Raw genomic sequence first — 25391 nt, forward strand, 5'->3', positions numbered from 1 at the left:
GTGTTACAGCCTATGACTTACTTATGTCGGATTACGCCTTCGTATACCCCCTATATAACGGTTTTCATTTAAACGGTATTTTTCGGAATTTTTTTTTTAAAATTTTCAAGCTCATACCAAACGGTGGAGGGAATTAAAAGTTCGGCCCGGCCGTACTTAGCTGTTTATTTCGTATATAAAATGGACAAGATATTAATTCGACGTAGTTAACACTTTTACATGAATATATACAAATACACCGCCATATACTTCAGCACTAGAGCAATGAACACTTGATTTATTGAATTTAATAAAGAATATATACTTCTAATATTTATTAAAATTATGTTTAAAAGTAGTTGCATCGGAAATTCCGAAAGCATGTTCTCGATATCGTATGCTGTCATCCCAAGTTTGATGATTTCGACGATCGAGAATCTCAATATCTAATTGTAGAATCTGTCCCCAAAATTTCACGAAAAAACCAGAAGTGACGAGTATCTTAAAAACAGACAAAATGTGTACTTGATTTTAAAAAACAACAGTGAAATCAATATGTTTCTAAAAGATTCGCCCATGGATATTTTTATATAAAAATTCCCCACTAAATTTCTCTCTAATTAACACTAACCCTAAATTTCTTGGTAAATATGACAGGAAAGAATGATATGTTGTCGAGCACTTGGTCTATAATCGAATTACTACAGTGTTCCTCCTTATGAAATCATAGGACAACCTATATGTGGAGACAAACATTCTTCCAGAGCGTCAGTACGCTTTTCAGCAAGGTAAAGACTGCAAATTCAAATCTTAGCAGACATAATAGAAAAACTGAAGATGACTATCATTTAAACTTGATTTATATTTTAAACTCGTTAATATAAATATATTTCAAAGTCATATGTTTTGAATAAAACTCTGCATTACAACATGATGTTATTTGAAAGTTTTACTTAATGTATTTATTGAAAAGAGGTATTATTGCTCGCAGAAAGTTTGCTTCGAATTCTTTCTCAGAAAAGCGTTCCACAGAAGACCTGAAATTAAAAATTGATTGAAAAAATTAAAAAATTGACAATAACACGAATAAACGTAAGATATTTCAATAAAGTTTTTAATATACACAGTATTTTATCAATTCAATATTAGCAGTGACAATTATTATAAAAACACTGCATTACATTGCACACAATAACAATTTAATAAATGCATTTAATACTTGCAAAATCATAAAATGTATTAGAATTCTAAACATCATTACAACAAAGTTTTAATTAGATTTTTTGCTGGAAACAAATAGTGACAGCTACATCAACATCGACCTGTGTTAATATTATAAACAGTATTGACGAATTTGAACCGGGATAAGAAAATAAACTAAACGAAATGCTTGCAATCGGTTTGCTTCTTATTTTGTAGAAGTACAGAATAGAACAGAACTGTCATAACTTAACTTTGGTTTCTGTTTCATACTATTATATCCTACAACTGGAATACAATTGAACCGCTTCAATAGTTTCAATTTTACGATGTGGATTAACCGAGGAAATCCCATTAGATTGCAGAAGGCACTTAGTTAATTCTGCGTAGGATTAATTGAAAATAAGGTACGAAAAGATCAGCCAAAAAAACAGCTTTAGTTTCTTCAACTAAGATTAAGAATCGACCTGTTACCAATGTAGGACAGCATTTCATTTACGTAATAATCCAAATGAGTCTCCAAAGTTTCTAGCGGTTTTTGCCAATGGTGGAATGGAGATTTTTGAATTTCAATGCGCGATTCACAGCACTTGGAGTATCTATGAATGAAGACTGTGTCCATTCTTTAAAGTTAAGAAGATCTTGTAATAGTTGTCAACATTTTGAAATTGTTCGTATTCTGATTCCTTGACAATAATATACTCGTTCGAAATTTTGAGAATTGATTCAATACATTAATCGCTAACTTCGTCATTGATAAGCGTATGTGTATATTCGATAACTCCGTCATTGATAAGTATATCTGTATATGGTTTCTGTAGAGACATGAAGCGCTAAGACGTCAAAATATGGCATTGTTTTGTTCCGTTCTGTTAAATTTTGTTCAACAATTCGATTTATGTAATCACATAATAGACATTATCTCGTCGACGTAAAAAAAACAACGGGCTTATAATCGATTAAAGTCTATTGCTTCCGCCGCTAGGATTGTCATTTAAGAACTATGATGATCAAAGTAATGTTGGTGAATGGTCTTTTGTTATAAGGGAAGCGAGATTGAAAATTCAGCTTCTTTTGGATTTACGTAATTTTACTCAACTGTTTTTCGTTGAAAGTACATTGTTCTAGTTCTGTGTTTTGTTTGTTCTTGTTGTTCCTTTAAATAGGATTCTCTTGCGTTTTTATCAGGGTTTAAAAGCCAGCACCTACTGAAATTTGCCTTAACCTATCAGTACAGCTGCTATTAAATATTGACAGCCACGGCGAAAATAACATGTTGTTGTTAGCTTGTTTTTGATAAGCTAGCTATTTTTGTTTAGCCCTAACCAACAATAAAGCTAAAAATTTAGCTCGCAAAATAAGCTCGGTTTTCGGCTACTGCCATTTTCGTTTTAGGCGAATGGGCAGCCAAAACATATTTTTATGATTGTCTGTTGTCAACGTACAAATGAATAAAACACGTTCATACTCGTGTATACGTTCGAGCTCGTCAGCTAATCTAACAGCCTGTTCCACGATATCGAAAGAAAATTTGTGCGAACGAAAGCTAGTCACTTACTTTCGTATCAGAATGCGTTCCACAAACATTCGTTCTTCCTTTCGCAAAGGCTTACGTGACGCAGTGTTGCTAAATAGACCTTTTAAAAAATATTCGCGAAATTAAGCAAAAAAGAGCCAGAATGACTGATTTAAACGCGAAAAAGCAATAAAAAATGCAACCATACGTAAGCTGGCTCTGCCAAACAAAATAATATTCCCAGTAATTGTGTTCGAATCATTTGTGTTCTTAAAAAAATAAAAAATGAATATTTCTACTTTATGGATGATGTGGAGGAGGTTCAAAATGTACTATGGAGGCATTTAAGAGATGCTTCGATGCTAACAACCAGTAAGAAGGATTGTATTTTTACATTTTTGAAATAAGAAAATATGTATTTTCCTATGTTTGTGAAGTTTACAGTAAGCAGAACCATTGCTGAATGTCTGCAGATTTTTGAGAACCACATTTGGGGCCAATGGATAAAAAAATTGTAAAATTTGTAAAATTAACAGATTTTTTATTGAAATAAAAGTATAAATACAAAATTTTTTTTAAATTATTTTTTATGATGATGGTTTGATGTTCCATGTGTTGACGTTGGTTGGTTTGGGACATTAGTTTATTACGTTGGTGTTGTTGTTGGGTCTGTGTTTGTGCTGACAGTGCTGTTTGTGTGTAGAGACCCCATCTCTACTTTTTCCAGTGGCCTTCAAGGGATTGCCTGCTGCTTCCAAAAATTGGCACTTGCTAAGCAATAGCTGTCGAGCTGCTATTTTGGTGCTAAGCTATTTTGTTGTTAGGGCTGATTTCAATTTTGTTGGAGACGCTCACTGCTATTTTGTGTTGGCTGATGATTTCAAATAGCAATAGCTCCCTTTGCAATTTTTTTTCTTATAATTTTGTTCTTACGTTGCTATCTGTTGGCATAGCTCATTGATTGGCGACATATTTTGAAGAATTTTTAGCAGGCAAGGCTGAACATTTTCAGTAATATTGCTAATTTGGCGATAGTATTTAAACACTTTGTTTGTAAGAAATCTAAACCACACAAAAATTAATAGGTCTGAAACATAAGTGGTGTAGTCATGAGTAAGATATGAACATTGAAAAAAATGAATGGAATCAACGAAATACTTTAATTTGAATTAATTTCTGTTTTGGGGATCTTACCGCTTTTATCTGTGTAGAGACCTACGTATATTGAATTTTTTTTTATCCACAGAGAAGAACAAAACAATAACTGAGAAATAAAATACCAAATAATAAGTTTGAAAAAAACTCTGTCTAAAGCCTTGAAAATACCTAAAATAAGGAAGCGCCGTTATATAGGGTCCATAAATAAAAGTGGGCTTATCTTCACAAAATTTTGCAGAGAGAGATTCTCAATATATCTAAAACTTAAAAGTGCCGTTATATACGGTCCATAACATAATAGTAGGCCTATCTTCACCAAATGTGGCAGTGAGAGATTCCGTCAGCTCTGGATTCAAAATGACATGTAACTCATGATTGGGTTTAAAATTGTGGTCGAAACCTACAAAATACCGAAAATGAGGAGTTACGCTAATAAATTGCCTCTACCACATAGTGGAGCAATCTTAATTTTTTTAGCAAGAAAAAAATTATATATTTTCAAGAACATGTTGAGTTTTGACTGTTTCCTTAATTGTAATTGGAAGCAATAAATACAAGACTGAAAAAATACGTCTGAGGAATTTAAGAGATGCTTCGGAGTCCTTGTCTTACACCAGTTCAATGTGAGCATTTTATTAACATGTTAAGTTTATAAATAAATTCCTGTGCATTTTAAATAAAACATTTTTGCACAAAATATCTTGTATTGTTTTTTCTCATTGCTCCAATTTATCATTCATAACGCGAAATGTTTAGTTTTCACAAATGAATAATTATTGTTTGAAGAAAAGACTAGACTAGAACAAATTATGCCGCGACACTTTGTTAACAATTATTAAAATTATAATTAGCTTCGTCAATTGAAAAACCACTACATTTACAAATAATTTTAAATAAACAGGTAAAAAAGGACTTTTAAATGTGTATTTGTTATTGAAACAGCCATTTTATTAGTGTTTTGAGATCGTTTTAAAGTTATAAGTTTCCATAAAAACACAATTTCAAAAGAGATATCACAAAAGTATTAGATAATACTGATGCATAGGAATTTGGATTACCGCCACTACACGCAAAAATACGATATATGGAACATACTCTTAAACTTTGCTATGGTTTGGAATTTGGAACCACAGGTTCGATAAGAAGAAGGATGAGTTTTGTAAATATGGACTTCTAACAGACCAAACAAAATAATAAAAAATATGGATGGAGAATATATGATGTATTCTACTCCATAGAGCAAACGTTATGAAGTACTTTAGTATCAATCGGAGAACTATCATCTTATCCTCTCACCTCTTGCCTTCGAAATCAGTAAAAACTACAACATAAGGAATTAGACGGAAAGCGAATGATTTGCTAGAAGACAACAATATAACAAAACAAAATATCCAATATTTTCAGGAAATCTGTAAACCGAACGATATAAACTTGTTTCTGTAAATATAATATTAGTAAAAGAAGAAGCTAAGTTCGGCCGGGACAGAGGGTGTTTGTCAGTTCACCTACCAGGCGCGTCCCCACCCCACGAACTGGGTGGAACTAATAAATTCAGGTAAGATTCACATTGGTTTAATTCAGGACCATATTAAATACCAACTATTCTATGCCAATACAGGGTCTCGGCCGAGAACTTATATAATATGTCACCAAAATTATGTTTTCTTTTCTCCTCAGGGTTGTCAACATCGGACGCAACAGTACTGAGACAGGGGAATGGAAACATATACCTAGCGTCAGCATACCTACCGTTCGACGCGCCGACATTACCACCTTCGTCGGAACTGCAGTGGCTGGTGAGCAAAACAAAACAAACAGGTAACGAAGTACTAGTAGGTAGCGATGCTAACTCTCACCACATTGCGTGGTCTAGTACTAACATTAATAAAAGGGGCCAGTCCCTACTAGATTATCTAAATCAGCTATGGGCAGCCTCGAACGAAAAAGTATAAACAAACCAACACGAACTCGCAATGAGAATAAGAATCAGTCGTCGATGAGACACCGACGTATGAAGACGTGTGTGGCTCTACGCATTGCAACATGTTGATGCACTTAGCGAAACAATCGTTTCATTTGCATTCTTTTATTTCAGCTTAACTACGTGCAAGAATGCTACAATCATATTATATGGTTAAAAATGCTTTTGATAATATTCAATGCATTTTATGTGGCAAAACATTTATGCATAAAAGGTATGACGTATTGAGACGACATTTTAACAATTTTTTAAATATTAATATTCTTATTATGTGTTCCTTGCTTTTTTTACATTTGATTTAATTTTTTATTTATGTTTTTAGTTGAATTAAAATTAAATTCATATATTTTTATTTACACAAAACAAAACATTTCCCCCTATAATATGCTAGTATACTGTTAAAATAATAGCATTAGTTGGCGCCATGAATTCTAACTGAAATTTCTTTGAGTGGACGTTCACTCTCTCGCACCAATATACATTCATTTTTAGTTTTGAGCATCCTTGATCTAAATACTAACGACCTAATTATTCTTAACATTGGAAGTAAAGCGAACTTTGTAAACAAAATAAGGGAGGAGGTTTTAGACTTTTCGTTCAGGAAATCTTATAAAGGAGATTCAAAATTGGAGAGAACACTCTTTCTCGGATTATAGGTATATAAGGTTTGAACTAACACGGCCCCCGCCGAACCCAATACGTTTCCGGAACAAATCCAAGACTGACTGGATGAAGTATGGGAGACTAGTAAAAGAGAGGCTAGGGCAGGAAATTAAATGCCTAAGCACAGACGACGTAGACAGAGTTGTCAATAGGTTAACGGAGACCCTAGTAAAGTCTTTCGAGGAATGCCACTTCGAGAGAGGAAATCTGCCTTCGAAAAACCCTGGATGGCAAGGGAAATTCGTAACAAAGGAAAAGATGTCCGAAGACTACAACAGAGCTCGGCGTAAAAAACTAGCAGTATTCTGGGACAGCTACCATAACAAACTTAAAGAATACAACAAAATAGTAAGAACAGCTAAACGAAACTCCTGGAAGCTTTTCTGCGAACAGGTTGATAGCGTGAATGGTGTTTCAAAAATAAAAAAGTTTCTTTCAAAAACCCATATACAAGCCGAGACAATGGTGGAGGATATGGGTAACAAGATGGAAACAATAGAAGAGACCTTAGGGTTTCTAATGAGTACACACTTCCCGCCGAGCATCACGACACAAGTGGTTATATCGGAAGATAGAAGGATTACGACTATAAAATTGATGAATCGATGGTGAAGGAAGCCATCAGAAGTTTCAAACCGTTTAAGGCAGCAGGACCAGATATGGTCTTCCCGGCTTTTCTCCAAAAGGAAGTGGACCTTATTTCGTCCAACTTAGCCGGGATTTTCAACGTGTGCTTAAAGTTTGCGTGTAAAGCCTGGCAGGAATCGAGGGTAGTTTTTATAAGGGACAAAGTTGGCCAAGGAACTCCACAGGGAGGGATATTATCACCCCTCCTGTGGGTTACCACCATTAACAGTCTTCTAAGGACTTTAACCAATTACTGCTTTAAACCAGTCTGTTATGCAGAGGACGTTATAATTCTTCTAAGGGGAAATAACCCTAACTTGCTGTGCAGAAGGGCCGAGTCGGCTCTGAAACTTGCATGCAACTGGGCCACTATTCACTAGGAAAAGAAAACTGGGCCATATCGTTGAACCGGTCTTCCTGAACAAGACAATCAATATTTCCAATAATGTTAAATATCTGGGTGTGATTCTAGATAGAAAACTTAATTGGAGGGACCGCATCCAAGAAGGAGCAAACAAAGCTCATAGATGTTGGGCAACGCGTAAAAGGGCTATAGGCTCTAAATGGGGATTCAATCCAAAGATGACACACTGGCTATTCAAAAGCGTAATTAGACCTGTTCTAACATACGCATCGTCTGGTGGACAGCTATGGAAATTAAAATTAATATATACAAAATACAACAGAAAGTCCAACGAATGTGCTGTTTAAGCGGTATGAAGAGGCCGTCGTGCCTTAAGGAACAGGGCGACTGACGAGTGGATAAACAAAGGCCACGCTACATACCATCAAACAATTTAGCAGGTAACAACGGGAGAATCTATAGAAAATTTTGTATCGGACCGGATATCTGAAACTTTTGTAGCTGCCTCATTTGAAACATTAATCCCTACCAGAGACAATTCCGGTTAATAGTGTTGCTGAAATCATCAAAATACCGAATATTGGGAGGTACCGTTGTATGGGGGCTATACGAAAACGTGGATCGACATGGCCCATTAATGAACTTAACCTGCCTACTATACTTTGTAGGGTCTATTATGAATATTTCGAGAAGTTACAAACGGAATGACAAAGTTAATATACCCTCCATAGAATGGCGGAGGGTATAAAAATATAATAAAAGTAATAGTTTTTTTCGAAAAGGTTTTTTTTTTGATTTCTGAATTTGTATGTAACAGTAATAGAAACATCATAATATAAAATACAATATTGAAATATAATTAGTTTTTTAATTTTTTAAATTAAAAATTATAATTTTCTTTCGTTATAATTTCGGTTTATTTTAATAAGAAAAACGCTCATTAATTTATGCAAAATATTAAAAATATTCAAAACTTGAATTCCTCTGCAATTACTAAACCAAATGTGCAGAATTTTGACCAGGAAAAACTATTATGAACCACTGTGAGCTGATCGCAAGCCATATCCTCGTAAGCTTGTTATTAAATTTCCCACGCATTTTGTAACGAACTTTGGTGTTTACGGTGCCGTGTCATAATTCCCATTACAATTATGATCGGTCATAATTCCAGAATATAGCGGACACAAGATTGCAGGTATAAACCCATTATGGCGTATGTATTTTTAACCTGATTAGGGCAAACCTGATTTCGGATATAAAATCAGGGCGTTTATCCCGTTAGGTTTTCCAGTATGCTCTTTTGGACTTTTCATCCTGTCTTCACATAACTCTATGGATTTCGAGATATCCTGGTGTTTGTCGCCACTACATTAGTTTTTTTTTTTTTTTTGGTTAAACAATTAAATTTTTTAATTAACATTTAAAAAAAAATAATTTGGAAAACATAAATAATAACTTATTAAAAGAGTTGTCAGTTTGTCCAAGTCAATGACAGATATATGCTTTCAGATCCCAGCTTAAAAGACGTTAATCAATTATGAGGCTTGTAGAATACAGTTGAATTTTTAACGGTTCTTAGATAATGTGATATTTCGGTTTTTATTTGGTTTTTTTTGGGTGACATTTTGTTATCAGCTTCACACAACCATACAGTTATTTTTAAAGTGGACCTGAACCTAAGACTTTTGCGCTGATTCGATCCATAATAATAGTTGTGTTCCAGAACCTGCAAATTAGTACTAATTAGCACTAATTCTGCTACAACGCGTTCCCGTACTCCAAAAACTAGCAAAACTTGCAGCTCTCTCGAGAAAAAAATGGCGCTGAGTGGTGCACATTTCTGCTTATTTTAGCTACATGAATTTGGCCGAGCAGAAATGTGCATATTGTAAATTTGACATTTAATTGGCAGGGCTAACAAGGTTAAAAAATGTATTGATACCATTCAATAAAGAAAATGATCAACTTGAAAACCAAAGGAAAAACTAATATTTGTCGTGCAAAAAACAAAAAGAGAAAATATGGAGCAACTGATGTATTCACTTTTGGATGATTCCAGCAGTGAAGAGGACTGGCTGAATGAGGAATCAGATTATTAATTATTATTATAAATTATTAATTTTAACTTATCGTCTTCAATACTCATTTTTTAAATGTTGGCGCTCTTTTCAGTAAGGTTTCACCAGTCCGATTTAGGCTGTTTACTTTTGGAATTTTGAATTTTGACATTTTATCGCATTCCTGCTAATTTTCCGTTCCCTTATTTTTTGAGCAAACCTAAATGAGAATGACATTTCGAACTGTTCTCTCTTCTGCTAGTTTTACTACTAAAAAAGTACTGGAACACAACTCATATGTATCGAAACAGTAATAAAGCCTTTAGTTAAAGGTATTAGGACATTATTTTGGCTTCTTCTATACAAAACTCATTAGCCATTCTCAATACGGCTAATCAGTAGATCTGATCGAAAATATTTTAAGAGTAGTTTTAGCTTGACCAGACTTCATTTATCAAAAACACAAGAAGAATTACAAACGTTACAAAAAGTATTGTCAACTTTGTTAGGGATTTTATATATATATATATATATATATATATATATATATATATATATATATATATATATATATATATATATATATATATATATATATATATATATATATATATATATATATATATATATATATATATATTAATTTCCTATATTAAACTATTTTTCCTATAATTTTCTATATTAGCTATTTTTAGGAAACAGGTTTTAGCAAAAGTGCGGTTATATAATACATGCTCAAAGTCATCAGAAAAAAAAAAAGAATGATAAATCCATAAACGCTGTACATTCCGCTACAGTGCTAGTTTTTTTCTGTTGAAACCCAAATGGTTGAAATCTATCTAAATTGTTGCTGTCGACGTTTCTGCCAATCGTCAATTCATCGTGTTCCTGCTGTTTCCCCGTATTAGTGCCATGTGCATAATTCCTTCATATATCATTTTTAAGAACTTTTTTTCTCGTTAGTTGTAAGTAGACGTAAGTTGTTTCAGGTCAATCTATAACATTTAAGTGAACTCTACGAAATTTATGAACAAGCTGAATGATTGGAGCAACATTTGCTCTTTTAAATAAGCATGCATTTGTATTCATTTTCATTTTTAAGAGAACCCACTCAATGAACACTTGTGTACATGTTATCTTTAATTATATATTACTCTCAAGACCCCATACTATCATACTTATTAAAAAAAATTATCTCATATACAAATATGTCATACTTAGTTTTTATAATGATGTAAAATGATTTTCCAATTCTATCTGACGTTTTATGAAAGTTAATGTTGGATCAAAGAGAGGAATGTATACCAATGTATATACAAGTAAAACAGCTGTAATTTCGTCTTGGCCGAACTTTTGATACCCTCCACCATGATATATGCAAAGTCAAAAAAATCAGAATACCGAATAAAGGGTGGCATCGTTATATGAGTTATATATACCACCATGTGGAACTATATTAACGTTTTTTTTTTTTCTAGGTGGCTATTAACCCGTAACATCCTTCAAATACCAAATTCCAGACAATTCATTCGAAAATGGCCCAAAAATAGTCAAGCTGTTTAAAATGAAGGTTACCGTTATTTGGGGGTATAGGAAAAGAAGTACCAAATTTTGGCATCCTTTCTCAATTTTTCGGAAGATAGCGTGATTACAATGCACGAACGGACATGTATATCGGATTAGAGTTTTATGCTTACATACTTTGTTCGGTTTACAATTATTATTTCTATGAGTTACAAACGGAGTGACGAACTTAATATACCCTCCATGCTACGTATGGGTAAAGAAATGTACTCGATTTATACTAACATCAGTCACTGCGATTGTCTTATTGGAAATATTAGCATGTCAAAGCTATTATTTACTTTTTGTTTTCAACATTTTACTATGTGGCATTAGAATTATAGCATTACACTATATATCTTTTAAAATATGATATACGTTTAAATCAGGGGAAGCCCGAGGAATTCAAAATTATTTTGTGATTATATGTGTTTTGAAATAAAAAATATTGTATGTGTCTTTTTGTCTCTCTATAAACAGAGAGAAATAATTTGTTAGTTTAAAATTTTCAATTTTAAATTTTCTGTTTTCAAAACAACTTCGTTAGTAAAAATTAATATTTTGATCTGACAATTCGGATCTACATTTGCACAATTATTTCAATTATGATTCATTTTAAAATAAAAAAATGATATACATTTCCTTCAAAAATATATAAGTTGACATTTTCAGAAATTTTATATAATTTGGATGAAATTTGTGTTTAGTAATTTAGTAATTTACCACAGGCTGACATACATAAACAAATAGTCGTAGAATTTTACGCTGATCAAAACCCCATATTCTGTGTTGGGTCCTAAAAGATTATTTCTATGAATTACAGACAAAATAATAAACAGCACATTTTGCTATTTTTCCTAATATTGACTAAGAGCGTAGATGTCATTTCATAGAAATCGGGGGATATGAAAATGTCTACTAATTTAGAAGGACAATTAATTTGTCGATCAATATGAAATGAATTCCTAATTCTAACATGTGAGTTCTTATAGAAATTCTGTCAAACAGAATTCAATGAGAAAGATAAGTCTTAAGAATTGTCATTTTCACAATTTCGGAAATAGTTGTTTCAAATATGTAGTAAGATATATTTATGTGCTCGTATATTTCTTACGGTGTGATCTTAAAAATATCCTCATCGACTGCCCGAACATAACAAAATGATGAACGTACATATATCCCATGGGATACTCTTTGCCTAGCCCTGGTTTAAATGACGTTAAAACAAACCTTTTTATATAGCAGGTGTGGTATAACATTTCATACTAGCATCGAACATAAATTATACTTGTTAAATTTTCTAAAACATTAAGAACCTTCAACGCATTTACATTTATGCTTTGACCATTTATTAGTCAGTTTTCTTGATTTAAAAAATTAAGAATACCTCATGTAGTTAATAATTTGTTTGGTGAGACACATTGAAGGTAACGAAAGGTGATTCAAAAGTATATGTTGCATCAAAATGATAAAAAGCATCAGAAAATGTATACTTAATACAATATGGGCTTCAGTTTTATACAGTTATGAGATGAAACGATTGTACATTGTGTTCGTGTTCAGAACCAAGTCTGTCACAGTCTTTAATAAAATTACTAAAAACAGATTTTAGGACAGACCGCTTACTATTATGGGGTCTAGCATTAACCATATTTTTTATTTATAATACATATATAAAAAATACAAATAAATTCACATTTAATTTAAAATATTTTCAACCGACACAAGATTTTCATTATGCATTCATACATTTATAGTCCAGAACGTGAAGTTATAATCACAAATTGTAAAAATAATCACCTGGGAAACCTTACAATGAGCTTTTTGGCTACCGGAACCACTCGATCTTCCAATCCCTCGTCGATTTCCTAAAAAATCACATCAAGAATCACCACAGGACGGCGAAACGAGATTTAAATTCTTTCCAGCTTCAACGTATTAAAATTTAAAGAAAATATATTGTTCTACCAGATTTGACAATGTTTTCCAAAATATTCAAAATTGCCGTTTTTGTAGTAGCATACACATGAATAGCTGTGGCCCAGACCGCGTTGCCGTCCTGTCTTTAACGCATAGTTTTAAAGCATAATAATTCACACATCTGGCTCACAAAAGTGGCACAAGTTTAAATATAAATAATGACTCGACCAAAGAGAAATTAATATGCATTTCAAAAATGTCAATATAGGTTCACGTACCGGGTGATTTATAGTGTTTCAAAAAACCTGATCCTATTTTCCAGGCAGAGGTTTTAATTTGAGAGTTGGAAACCCAAAATAATATAGAACATTTATTAAACAGTATACATCAACTGTTTATAATACTCCCATGTAAGATGGTTCTCTACCAAAGTAGCCTAAACACATTTTAAGCCAAATCGATTCGAAAATAAAATCAAAACCCTCGAAATAGGTAAAATCAGGAGGTACCTTTATATGGGCGCTACTCCAAAACATTGACATTAAAAATTTTCAGTGAAGAGGTGACCTAGAATGTGACCAAGACCCTGGAATTAGTTGTAATTAGCGGATACCTTCATGTAAAGGTTATACCAAAGCTTGGTCCCATACTTATAATTATTTGAAAGTATGTTTTGTTCTTTCTAAAATCTCAAATAACCAACATTTAAGGAATTAAAAAAGGGCTATATCACAATGCAGACCAATCTGAAACATATTTTGTACAAATGATTCTTTATGTAACCGATAGGACTGCATTAAATTAAAAACTCTATCTTAACTTTTGCGGAGTATAGAGGAAAATATTTGAGGCCCTTTGTGTATGTTTAAGCTAGAGAAAATGGACCCTAAAAAAGTTTGACCCGGGAACCCCCTTTTGGGATTTTTATCTACCAACCAAAAAATTTCCCAAACTCATACGGGTTCTTTTAAGGGTTCGGAAGATTTTTCAGATGATATGAATCTTTTTCTTACTAAATTTTCATTTAATAGTACACATATTACATTACCTCTTCATATTCGGTAGTTCAGTCCCAATGAATTTTGCATTGGATGGATTATTTCCATATCTAGTTAATTTTTTTGGAGTTTCCGACCTCAGGATCGATAGTAATTTCTAAATAGATATCCTGGAAATATGACTTTAATTTAACTATCATAAATAAAGGTGGCATCGGTTTATAAAAGTTATTGACCCCATACATTATATTAAAAAGTAGAAATCTTTGTCGGTTAAATTATGGCATGTTTTTGTTACAATTTCTACCGAATGAACTGTAATTTGACATTTAATATTTTGAGTATTGCGAAATCAATACCGAGACTTTTCTCAAATTTTTCTTTCTTGAAAACGTTTTCAGTGTACGTTTTCAAATAACCAAAAGAAAATATGAGTTAAATCGGGCCAGTTATCCTGAACTGAAGTTTTACTATGTTTTTTTTTTTTTTTTTAAATTTTACATATAGATCTAAAAAAGTGGGTGTGGGCAGCTCCTCTGACCCACACAGATACCTAGGCTTGCAGGGAGAGTCAAGATTACGATGCATACTAACTGTGGAGCAGATATCTTCACTATTTTGGCAAATAGGATTTTAGGTAAATCGAAAAATGGACGTAAAATTGGGCGTGGTCACTTTTTCTTTGCATAAAAACCAAACTCGTGGTAGGACGAACATTAAAAAAATATCCCAATCGTTCCAGCCGTTCTCAGCTGATTCAATTGCCAATTGGTTATTATATATATATATATATATATATATATATATATATATATATATATATATATATATATATATATATATATATTATATATAGATTAGAAGTATGCGTGGTCAGTTCCTCAGCCCCCAAATAAATCCCTAGGGTTGGAGGGAACGTCAACAGTATCTCGTGTAATAATTTTCAAATCGATATCTTCATTATCTGGAAAATATAAAGATTTTAGATAAATGAAAATAGTGAGCGTAAAAGTAGGCGTGGTCAATATATTTTTCTTTAAAAACCTAACTCGGGGTTTGACGAACGTTTGTACAAAAAATTAATCAAATCGGTCCAGCCGTTCTCAACTGATTCCATTACCAACGAACAACAATTGATTTTTATATATATAGATGAGCGACCTTTTGCTAAGTTTCAAATATTACCCACTTACAATAACATTCAAATATTATCCAATATGATGTATATGGCTTATTGGATTCAGATGTAAATGTATCTTGGTAAAAATAGGTTAACCTTCCTTGAACGAAGTTATATATAATTTATTTTTTAAATTCTTCGGTTCGAAGACTCCTGTTTTAGGTCACTGCACCTTTCCAGTCCTCAATAATAAATTAATAGGAACAAATACATAAAAAATAAAAATAAATTAAATAAAAGCACATGAATCAAAAACAGTTATTTGAAATTGGCTCGTGGTGCAGTTTGTTGCCCCATTTATCGTATTGTACATTCATTGAAATTCGTTCACTACTGTCAGATTTCAACGAATTGGCGCTAAAGCTACCACCTCACTTCAGTCTGTTTTTGTGATTTGTTCTTGCTATCGGTTGAGTGTTCGTGCTCAACATTGTAAACATTACACATTCGTGTGTAATAAAGAAATCATATTTAATTCACAAGAAATTAAAACGATCGTGTTTTATATCTACTTATTTTTCTCCCCCTTTATCGGAGTGCAATTTCGGCGCATTAATATTTGGTCCGATCGAGATGGATTTTCCAGCCTAAATTTACGGTTCATTTTTTTTTTTTTTTTTGGTTTGTTTTTCTTCTTTGGAAGAACATCATCATATTCCCTTATAAACAAAAGGAAGGTGGAGTGCATTTTTATTGTTGTGAGCCCGCGAAAACAAATAAAAAATTTACAATAACAAAGCGGCCACTTTACAACGCATCGCGGAGTTCACTTTTTCGTTTGTGGTCTAAGTCCAATTGTTGTGGACAACAACATCGGACAGTACAAGTGCAAAAAAAGAAAACATAAAGTGTATATGGCACATTATTTTTCTATGAATGCTATCATTATTCGTTTAGTCACATTTGTGTTGTGATCTCATTTTCGTGTGAGATAGATAAATAAAATCTACCAACAAATATCCGCACTCATTCTTTCACTTCAAATTGCATGGTTCGGTGTTCAATAATCATACATATTTATTTGCTCATATTTATGCTATTGACATATTTACATCCTACTGCTTTCTCGTTCCTTGTCGTACTCGCTGTATACATAGATACCCTTGTTACTGGTAGCCGTCGCTTGAACGTCTGTAATAAGCATACATACGATGAATCCGGTCTAACCACAATCGAACACGTTGAATATTGATTTGATTCATTTTTTGTGAATAGAAGTAGTAGTATAAACTCCATTATTAAGAGCATCAAATAATTTCAAAACTCAATTTATCTGGTTCATAGTGTAAAATAATGCGTATATTTCTTAAAATACGAATTGGTGACGGTATAACGACAATGTTTAAATAACGTCTCTCGCATTGAATAAAAATTTCATAATTTATTTAGCCGAATTTATTTGAATTTTAGCTGGGTTTTGGTCCAGATATTTATATACGCGCAAACTCTGACTTTCTTGCTTGTTTTTTCCGCACCCACACCTCATATAATTATTATTTTATATTTGATAATAAGGTTTGACTTGTATTATTCCAATTTCCCAAATACAATATTGCGCGCTGTAAATTAAAGCTTTGTGACAGAGAGCTTAGTTCTTTAGCCCAGAATGTATTTTTCAACAATATTACCTCCGATAGCTTTCTCGGTAGCCTGTTTTTGCTGCATTTAAATATGGTTTTTCCTATGTAGTTGAGGTACAGTCCCAGTGTGTACATTTAAGTGTCATCAACTTCTGTTTCAAGCATCAATACATAGTTTGTGTGAAGCTAGGTACTCCCAAAATGCGTTTTAGAAAATATCTCTGTAGACTGTTAGTCTCTTCAAAGTAACTAAAGCCCCAAACTTGAGCGTCATATGGACCTTCATACAGCTAGGAAAAATTTCCATTTTGAATTCATATTTATGTCTGAGTTTCCTAAAAATTTTTTCCATGTTGAATTGAGTTGCTGTATTGGACATGTTTAAGAAACTTCATTTTTGGAGTGAATGCTACTCGCAGATATTTAAATTCTTTGGTTATTATATATCTCTGCCAGCATATGTCCACCTTTCGTATCTACTTAACTTCCCTCCATTTCTAAAAGCCATAATTTCCGATTTTTATAAATTTACTTCTATGTTCCACATTTGACAGTAGGATTCCAGTTTATTTATCATTCTCTGTAGTATTATCAACTATCATCAACATACAACAGAAGTCTGATGTTTATGTTGTCTATTAATAAACATCCGCCAATATAGTCGTCCAAATAATTTATATAGAGGACAAATAATAACGGTGATAATCGAAGTTAAATTGTATATGTTATCAATAGTTAAGTAGTTCCTTCGAAATCCAGCATGATATTCCATTAGGATTCCGTGTTTTTCAACCTAATTATACAGTCGCTCGTTTATTAAGCCAATGAAAATTTTCGCTGCACATAAATGATATACATATCTAATTAGATGGCTCATTTAAGTCTCCTCTCTTGTGAATTGGATAATATATAGTTTTTACGAATATTGGGTCAAGTTTGCCATTGGTATATATGTTGTTGTATATATTAAGTAAATGTGTATACAATTCTTCTGTGCCGTTTATGCCAAATTCTTATGGGATCCTGTCCTTTCCAGGCGCTTTATTACGCTTTACCCATTCCAACATATTTTTAAGCTCTCTCATACAAAAAGGTCTGTCACTATTGGTATATTCTTTGAAGGAAGGTGCATAATAGATATATGTATTAAAATTTGAGCTATTTAGTAAATCTTTATAATAGTTTTTGAAGACATCAGAAGCGATATCGGACCCAACGACATTTTGTTGATTTCAAATGTTTTTTGCAAACTTCCACTATTCTTTAGCATTGTTTATGCAGTTTAATTTGTCGGCAATTGTCTTGCAAAAACGGAATTTACTACTGTGGCATATGTGACAAAGAACGATGTATTACTGCACAGAAACAGTATAAAACAAATAAGCAAAGGCTATCGTCGTGCGGAGACGACTATGTAATACCCTACAATAATACTATATGTCCAAATCCGTTTTGGGAGATTTCGCTTTTGCCAAATATCTACGCAATCCGTCGTGCTATTAGTTACAGCTATATATAATCCAATGCTCATCCAAAATGCTAGACTTCTTCCCTGTCTTCAACTCTCTTCTCCTGTAAAATTCCGTGTCGATTGGTTTCAATAGTGTGATCAGGAACATTTTTTGTTGTTGGTCCATTTCAAACCCTAAATATGTTTCGGACACCTCTAAAAACAATAGGTCTAGCCCTTCTGAGCCTGACCCTACCCTGACCCCAACCTGTGTTGTAAGGTGAAAAAATATAACAAAATATACACTTTAATATTATAAGTCAAATTGAATAAATCGCATGCGATAAAATGTATGAAAAAAAGATGTTCATGCTTGAGATCTTTGTTGTTGTATTTATTTCATTTTTCAATATTTCGAAATCCGATAAATTTCATCTTCAGGGAAATGTTATACAATAAAAATAAACAAAGTACGACTTATTAACTATATCATTTGGGTATATTAGGTAGGTATATTAACACAGAAAAAATATCGCTTACATGTGTATAAATACTAAAAAATATAATTAACTTAAAACTAGCGTGGGTTTCTACTGCGTCATGTTACATCATTGCACTGCTTAGTATATATTTACTGCACGATCTCAACCCCGCGTGAGTTGCCTGTAGCAGTAGGCTGTATTGTCCCGTAACGGTCAGAAATCACCATTAAAAATATTCGCGATTTAATGGAAAAGTTGGCTTTTATTTAACACAAATGTTATGGTCTTTTTCACCCACTAAATAATGCCCGATGACCAAATTGACAGGCTTCTGCCCAGCCCTAAACTCTAGCCCCATGCTAACTTCCGCGTCGATTGGTCTATAATTTCGACCTGTAGAACAACTGCAAAATCTGTAGAGCAACTGCAAACAATATATTCGAGCCGTTGTACCATTTATGTTTCCTATCAAATGGATACTTCCGGCTTGAAGATATTTGTAAAGCTAATATGTTTATAATATGGCAAATATCACTGAGACACATTGGGTTAGAGTTTATGCTTGAATTTAGCATACTCTGGTATCTATTTTTATCCTCGTCTTTCCATAGACATTTCGGCTATAATAACATATTTTTAATATTATTATCTATTTTAAAATATTGGGAACTGATCAAGCAACATCTGTTCGTCCACTTTAAACTCCTCGACACATTCTAAAATGTCTTTTGATGGTGCGCAAATATCATTAACTGATTCTCCCAATGCTGTGATATACGTTAACTTTCCTTCCCTGTACCATGTGGTAATTATCGCAAATCTGTATGAAGTTGGTGCCTCTTGTATTTATGATTTTATCTTTTCATAACCTTTTACGATATCCTGCTCGAAAGGTTTCTTCATATAGTTGTCCAATGTTCTGATTTTTTTCTCCAATTAGTACATTCAGATCGTCAATAACAATAGGATTTGATATTTCTATGGTTTGAAGGTAATGATTCAGATATCTAAAATCGTTGTCCCAAGTGACTGATCTTAATTACTGATGTAATATAGAATACACATTTTCTTTCGTTTGCAGTTTTAAAATTAGTTCTTTATTTTAACTATTTCTTACGACACTCCGATATCATGTAAACATTTGCTAACTCCAATAATTTTGTTCCATATGGCTCTGCCGTATCTGCTATTACGTAATGCATGCACGAAGTGCAGGTGAAATCCGCTGAAGAATGTTTTTTTCTTATTCTACCCCATGAGGTTCCAAATGCGTTTCAAGGAAAAGGAAGGCCGAACTTTTAATACCCTCCATCTTAGGGCAATGGAAAGACTAGAACCAATTATGACCCACAAATACCAATTTTTAGACATATTCGTGGGAAAATGTGCAAAAATCATCAAAATACCGAATATCGGGAGGTACCGCTATATAGAGCTATACAAAAGCGTGGATCTATACATACAATATTTCGCCAACCGAGCTAGAACTCATTATGACCAACAAATTCCAATTTTTAGACAAATCCGCGATAAAATGTGACAAAAACCATCAAAATACCGAATTTCGGAAGATACTGTTATATGGAAGATATACCAAAGCGTGGACCCATACATACAATGTTTCGGGGCACGAACTAGGACCCATTATGACCTACAAATACCACACAAATCCGTGAAGAAAATGTAAAAATCATCAAAATACCGAATATCGGGAGGTACCGTTATATGGGGGCTATATTTTCATCCTCGTCTTTCCATAGACATTTCGGCTATAATAACATATTTTTAATATTATTATCTATTTTAAATTATTGGGAACTGATCAAGCAACACCTGTTCGTCCACTTTAAACTCCTTGACACATTCTAAAATGTCTTTTGATGGTGCGCAAATATCATTAACTGATTCTCCCAATGCTGTTATATACGTTAACTTTCCTTCCCTGTCGCCTTTAGATATTTCATTTAAAACTAGCATGTGGTAATTATCGCAAAACTGTATGAAGTTGGTGCCTCTTGTATTTATGATTTTATCTTTTGATAACTTTTTACGATATCCTACTCGAAAGGTTTCTTCATATAGTTGTCCAATGTTCTGATTTATTTCTCCAATTAGTACATTCAGATCGCCAAAAACAATAGGATTTGATATTTCTATGGTTTGAAGGTAATGATTCAGATTTCTAAAATCGTTGTCCCAAGTGACTGATCTTAATTACTGATGTAATATAGAATACACATTTTCTTTCGTTCGCAGTTTTAAAATTAGTTCTTTATTTATATCATCTATTTCTTACGACACTCCGATATTACATGATATTTGCTAACTCCAATAATTTTCTTCTATATTTTTATATATCACGACATAGTTGGGTAATGTAAATCTAAACAAAGTCACTGTTTCATTTTCAATTGATAAATAATAATAAATCATAAAAATATTCAATATTTTGTATTTTGAGAGAATTGAGTGAATAGAATTGTCTTTCTCACAGCATGAACGACATCTATTGAAGCACTTTTTTCGAAGATAAAGATGAGACAAAGCATTTATATGTGAACCGATATTGGGTATTTCCATCTTTAATTCCTCAACATCTGATTTACCGCTGCCTAGCCCTTCTGAGCCTGACCCTACCCTGACCCCAACCTGTGTTGTAAGGTGAAAAAATATAACAAAATATACACTTTAATATTATAAGTCAAATTGAATAAATCGCATGCGATAAAATGTATGAAAAAAATGTTCATGCTTGAGATCTTTGTTGTTGTATTTATTTCATTTTTCAATATTTCGAAATCCGATAAATTTCATCTTCAGGGAAATGTTCTACAATAAAAATAAACAAAGTACGACTTATTAACTATATCATTTGGGTATATTAGGTAGGTATATTAACACAGAAAAAATATCGCTTACATGTGTATAAATACTAAAAAATATAATTAACTTAAAACTAGCGTGGGTTTCTACTGCGTCATGTTACATCATTGCACTGCTTAGTATATATTTACTGCACGATCTCTACCCCGCGTGAGTTGCCTGTAGCAGTAGGCTGTATTGTCCCGTAACGGTCAGAAATCACCATTAAAAATATTCGCGATTTAATGGAAAAGTTGGCTTTTATTTAACACAAATGTTATGGTCTGTTTCACCCACTAAATAATGCCCGATGACCAAATTGACAGGCTTCTGCCCAGCCCTAAACTCTAGCCCCATGCTAACTTCCGCGTCGATTGGTCTATAATTTCGACCTGTAGAACAACTGCAAAATCTGTAGAGCAACTGCAAACAATATATTCGAGCCGTTATATATCGGCTAAAGCTCTTATTTCTTGCTTTATTGCAGTTAATGTTAAGTAGTTCCTTCGAAATCCAGCATGATATTCCATTAGGATTCCGTGTTTTTCAACCTAATTATACAGTCGCTCGTTTATTAAGCCAATGAAAATTTTCGCTGCACATAAATGATATACATATCTAATTAGATGGCTCATTTAAGTCTCCTCTCTTGTGAATTGGATAATATATAGTTTTTACGAATATTGGGTCAAGTTTGCCATTGGTATATATGTTGTTGTATATATTAAGTAAATGTGTATACAATTCTTCTGTGCCGTTTATGCCAAATTCTTATGGGATCCTGTCCTTTCCAGGCGCTTTATTACGCTTTACCCATTCCAACATATTTTTAAGCTCTCTCATACAAAAAGGTCTGTCACTATTGGTATATTCTTTGAAGGAAGGTGCATAATAGATATATGTATTAAAATTTGAGCTATTTAGTAAATCTTTATAATAGTTTTTGAAGACATCAGAAGCGATATCGGACCCAACGACATTTTGTTGATTTCAAATGTTTTTTGCAAACTTCCACTATTCTTTAGCATTGTTTATGCAGTTTAATTTGTCGGCAATTGTCTTGCAAAAACGGAATTTACTACTGTGGCATATGTGACAAAGAACGATGTATTACTGCACAGAAACAGTATAAAACAAATAAGCAAAGGCTATCGTCGTGCGGAGACGACTATGTAATACCCTACAATAATACTATATGTCCAAATCCGTTTTGGGAGATTTCGCTTTTGCCAAATATCTACGCAATCCGTCGTGCTATTAGTTACAGCTATATATAATCCAATGCTCATCCAAAATGCTAGACTTCTTCCCTGTCTTCAACTCTCTTCTCCTGTAAAATTCCGTGTCGATTGGTTTCAATAGTGTGATCAGGAACATTTTTTGTTGTTGGTCCATTTCAAACCCTAAATATGTTTCGGACACCTCTAAAAACAATAGGTCTAGCCCTTCTGAGCCTGACCCTACCCTGACCCCAACCTGTGTTGTAAGGTGAAAAAATATAACAAAATATACACTTTAATATTATAAGTCAAATTGAATAAATCGCATGCGATAAAATGTATGAAAAAAAGATGTTCATGCTTGAGATCTTTGTTGTTGTATTTATTTCATTTTTCAATATTTCGAAATCCGATAAATTTCATCTTCAGGGAAATGTTATACAATAAAAATAAACAAAGTACGACTTATTAACTATATCATTTGGGTATATTAGGTAGGTATATTAACACAGAAAAAATATCGCTTACATGTGTATAAATACTAAAAAATATAATTAACTTAAAACTAGCGTGGGTTTCTACTGCGTCATGTTACATCATTGCACTGCTTAGTATATATTTACTGCACGATCTCAACCCCGCGTGAGTTGCCTGTAGCAGTAGGCTGTATTGTCCCGTAACGGTCAGAAATCACCATTAAAAATATTCGCGATTTAATGGAAAAGTTGGCTTTTATTTAACACAAATGTTATGGTCTTTTTCACCCACTAAATAATGCCCGATGACCAAATTGACAGGCTTCTGCCCAGCCCTAAACTCTAGCCCCATGCTAACTTCCGCGTCGATTGGTCTATAATTTCGACCTGTAGAACAACTGCAAAATCTGTAGAGCAACTGCAAACAATATATTCGAGCCGTTGTACCATTTATGTTTCCTATCAAATGGATACTTCCGGCTTGAAGATATTTGTAAAGCTAATATGTTTATAATATGGCAAATATCACTGAGACACATTGGGTTAGAGTTTATGCTTGAATTTAGCATACTCTGGTATCTATTTTTATCCTCGTCTTTCCATAGACATTTCGGCTATAATAACATATTTTTAATATTATTATCTATTTTAAAATATTGGGAACTGATCAAGCAACATCTGTTCGTCCACTTTAAACTCCTCGACACATTCTAAAATGTCTTTTGATGGTGCGCAAATATCATTAACTGATTCTCCCAATGCTGTGATATACGTTAACTTTCCTTCCCTGTACCATGTGGTAATTATCGCAAATCTGTATGAAGTTGGTGCCTCTTGTATTTATGATTTTATCTTTTCATAACCTTTTACGATATCCTGCTCGAAAGGTTTCTTCATATAGTTGTCCAATGTTCTGATTTTTTTCTCCAATTAGTACATTCAGATCGTCAATAACAATAGGATTTGATATTTCTATGGTTTGAAGGTAATGATTCAGATATCTAAAATCGTTGTCCCAAGTGACTGATCTTAATTACTGATGTAATATAGAATACACATTTTCTTTCGTTTGCAGTTTTAAAATTAGTTCTTTATTTTAACTATTTCTTACGACACTCCGATATCATGTAAACATTTGCTAACTCCAATAATTTTGTTCCATATGGCTCTGCCGTATCTGCTATTACGTAATGCATGCACGAAGTGCAGGTGAAATCCGCTGAAGAATGTTTTTTTCTTATTCTACCCCATGAGGTTCCAAATGCGTTTCAAGGAAAAGGAAGGCCGAACTTTTAATACCCTCCATCTTAGGGCAATGGAAAGACTAGAACCAATTATGACCCACAAATACCAATTTTTAGACATATTCGTGGGAAAATGTGCAAAAATCATCAAAATACCGAATATCGGGAGGTACCGCTATATAGAGCTATACAAAAGCGTGGATCTATACATACAATATTTCGCCAACCGAACTAGAACTCATTATGACCAACAAATTCCAATTTTTAGACAAATCCGCGATAAAATGTGACAAAAACCATCAAAATACCGAATTTCGGAAGATACTGTTATATGGAAGATATACCAAAGCGTGGACCCATACATACAATGTTTCGGGGCACGAACTAGGACCCATTATGACCTACAAATACCACACAAATCCGTGAAGAAAATGTAAAAATCATCAAAATACCGAATATCGGGAGGTACCGTTATATGGGGGCTATATTTTCATCCTCGTCTTTCCATAGACATTTCGGCTATAATAACATATTTTTAATATTATTATCTATTTTAAATTATTGGGAACTGATCAAGCAACACCTGTTCGTCCACTTTAAACTCCTTGACACATTCTAAAATGTCTTTTGATGGTGCGCAAATATCATTAACTGATTCTCCCAATGCTGTTATATACGTTAACTTTCCTTCCCTGTCGCCTTTAGATATTTCATTTAAAACTAGCATGTGGTAATTATCGCAAAACTGTATGAAGTTGGTGCCTCTTGTATTTATGATTTTATCTTTTGATAACTTTTTACGATATCCTACTCGAAAGGTTTCTTCATATAGTTGTCCAATGTTCTGATTTATTTCTCCAATTAGTACATT

At 33.1% G+C, this 25391-nt stretch overlaps 2 protein-coding genes across 2 annotated transcripts in view; one reads left to right on the forward strand and one right to left on the reverse strand.

Moving 5' to 3' along the window:
* Positions 1-25391, forward strand: part of LOC131805666 (uncharacterized) — a 241842-nt gene that overhangs the window by 92213 nt on the left and 124238 nt on the right. The window lies entirely within an intron of this gene.
* The window catches only part of LOC101901555 (GDP-Man:Man(3)GlcNAc(2)-PP-Dol alpha-1,2-mannosyltransferase), a 119075-nt gene continuing 94505 nt past the window's right edge, over positions 822-25391 (reverse strand). Inside the window, exon 5 of the mRNA XM_059129158.1 lies at positions 822-1016. Within this exon, the coding sequence (XP_058985141.1) occupies positions 929-1016 (88 nt within the window). The 3' untranslated portion in view covers positions 822-928. The remainder of the gene's footprint in view (positions 1017-25391) is intronic.

The sequence above is a fragment of the Musca domestica genome, unplaced genomic scaffold (assembly GCF_030504385.1).
Source record: "Musca domestica strain aabys unplaced genomic scaffold, Musca_domestica.polishedcontigs.V.1.1 6, whole genome shotgun sequence".
NCBI lineage: Eukaryota > Metazoa > Arthropoda > Insecta > Diptera > Muscidae > Musca > Musca domestica.